A 2,374-nucleotide genomic window follows, 5' to 3' on the forward strand; every position below is an offset into this window, starting at 1 on the left:
AATGCTATCATTGTCGCTGGAACGAACTACTTGACGGAGGGAGGCAAGAGCTACACTATCTCTTGCTGTATCATTCACCCTGATTACGAAGATTGGCATTATGAAGATATCGCACTGCTCCGCATGGAAAAAGCCATCGAATACAATGATTTTGTCCAGCCAATTGCATTACCCCAAGAGGACATCACAGATTTCACAGTTACTGCTGATTTCGCCGGATGGGGCCGAACGGAGGTATTTTTGTTGAGGCTCATTAAACTGAGTAATGAAAATGCAATGACTTTTACAGAATCATGGATCCATTCCCAATGAACTCCACGAGATACAATTGAAGATTATCTCTTATGAGAAGTGCAAGAAACTTCGTCGTGAGATTACGGAGGAGCACATCTGCACGTTTACTGAACTTGGCCGTGGAACTTGTCAAGTAGGTGGATTTATATCGGTGTGAATAAAATTATAAGAAGAATTACTATAGGAGAGAATGTTGTTACTATTAATTACTACGAGTCGATTTTTTTAAAAGGAATGTTTATTATTCTAATTCTTCCATTATTTCAATTATTTAGGGGGACTCTGGTGGCCCTTTAACTGTCAATGGAGAACAGGTGGGTATAACTTCCTATTCCACAAGGTTCTGTGCCATAGGTTTTCCCGATGTTTTCACCAAGGTCTGGGCGTACACCGATTGGATTGAGGAGGTTCAAGAGAAAAATGCAACTAATGAGTGTCATCTATGAAATTAATAAACTCAATGTGAACTCATGAAGATCCTTTCCTATTTCCTATTGACTTAAAAAAATATGTAGCAATGGGGAATAATCGAACGTGAAACTTTTATTGTCCTCTAAATGCGTGGAGATTCTAGGTTTTGTGTACAAAATAAATAAAAATAAACGACACTCTGTAGTGCTTGTCAGTTTGGACACATGAATGGTTTATTATACATTAGATGTAAAAAAGGTAAACTTGACATTGCGACCTTAAAAGAGGCATCCTTGGTGAGATTAAGTGGTTGAGGACACTTTTAGTGGACATGGACTCGATTACGTGTGGCCTAAATTTCTGACGCCATTACTGCTGTTTTAATTTAATGGAAAGTGTGGAAATAATGACACCGGTGAGTCTTACAGAGTCGAATAAAATCCTGCGAGACAATTAAAGCCGCCGGATAAAGAGGGAAGACTATCTTTCATTTTTCTTATATTCTTTACAATTATTCAATGACTCACAAGTTTTCATATAGTCGTGCCTCCATTTTTCTAGATACTTCATGAATTTTCGCAAAAGTTCATTAAGAACGTAGGAAAATTCTTTCGAATTAGAAAACTGGAGATAAATTGTAATTCTTCATTTCGATTTACAGTACATTATCTAAAATTAGGGGATTAACGTATTTTTTATAATAAATAACATACATCTCAAGTGCGGGTGAGATATAATCATCGGCCGATTATTCCTTCTTATCAATAGAGGACGATGAAGAGGTTGATTTGCTATCAGTCCTCGGGTTATTGTACTATATAAGTTCTATTTTTTTACCAGCGGCATTATAATATCTCCAGCTATGATTTCTGTTGGAATAATTTTGAGTGTTCTCGTTGTCCTCGCCAATGGTCAGTAGCGATGGAGTTCCTTTTTTACAATATCGTATACGGAATTTTATAAATAAATTATAAATCACCTTGACTTGTATGTTCTACGGATCAAAAATCTCTGAATTCTTGCAGGCGCAAGTCTAAATAAAAATGACGCAGTAAAAATCACACATCCTTATCAGGTGTCTTTTCGAGAATGGGTCCGTCCAGACCCTAAGGACGAATACGTTCACATCTGCAGTGGTGCAATCATTAACAAGAACTGGATCCTTTCTACTGCTTCATGTTTTGAGGAGTGAGTGCAAAACAATCTATTTTAAAATCTGCAATGGAAAAAAAAATCCTCGGATAAACTCGAGGAGTCATTCGTTACCGAATATCATGATATAATGATTACTGATTTCACGTGATTTCACAATTATTTCAAGTCATTTCTTAAAATACTTAATTTTAAATGACAGTTATTTTAAAGATTTCTTCCCTCGATTCGATGATTTTAAATGGTTTCATGGAATTTTATTTCGAAGTGATACAATGACTTCGCTAATGAATAAAAAATCATATCAACATCTAAAGTAATGGTAATTATTTTGTCATTACAATAGTATGGCATGAAAACTACCACTGGAGCTGTATTCAAATTAAAATGGAGGAGAATATCCCGCGACAGGCCCGGAATTAAAATATTTCTAAAACAAGAATTTCGAGCAATCTTTTTTATGTATCGATAACCAGTTATTGTTATTATTTCCGTCTTCTAACCTGGTTAATAAAAC

At 35.6% G+C, this 2,374-nt stretch overlaps 2 protein-coding genes across 2 annotated transcripts; both read left to right on the forward strand.

Annotated features, from left to right (window-relative positions):
• On the forward strand, positions 1–926 carry LOC105272566 (chymotrypsin-1; the record flags this gene model as incomplete). The annotated part of the gene is made up of 3 exons (XM_011314744.1): positions 1–234; positions 290–427; positions 570–926. Coding segments are annotated over 3 exons (543 nt in total), but the record flags the coding sequence as incomplete, so codon positions are not given.
• Positions 927–990: 64 nt separating this feature from the next.
• On the forward strand, positions 991–1,962 carry LOC105272555 (venom peptide isomerase heavy chain). The gene is made up of 2 exons (XM_011314728.1): positions 991–1,616; positions 1,731–1,962. The coding sequence occupies exons 1-2, from the start codon at positions 1,568–1,570 to the stop codon at positions 1,895–1,897; spliced, it is 216 nt and encodes a 71-aa protein (XP_011313030.1). The 5' UTR covers positions 991–1,567; the 3' UTR covers positions 1,898–1,962.
• Positions 1,963–2,374: the final 412 nt, after the last annotated feature.

This window comes from Fopius arisanus, unplaced genomic scaffold, assembly GCF_000806365.1.
Source record: "Fopius arisanus strain USDA-PBARC FA_bdor unplaced genomic scaffold, ASM80636v1 scaffold00207, whole genome shotgun sequence".
Lineage (NCBI taxonomy): Eukaryota > Metazoa > Arthropoda > Insecta > Hymenoptera > Braconidae > Fopius > Fopius arisanus.

Excerpts from the sequence above, each read along its gene's own strand:
- LOC105272555 (XM_011314728.1), top strand. The coding sequence starts at position 1,568 with ATGATTTCTGTTGGAATAATTTTGAGTGTTCTCGTTGTCCTCGCCAAT. Across the intron at positions 1,617-1,730 it reads TCTCGTTGTCCTCGCCAATG|GCGCAAGTCTAAATAAAAAT; the intron begins GTCAGTAGCGAT and ends GAATTCTTGCAG.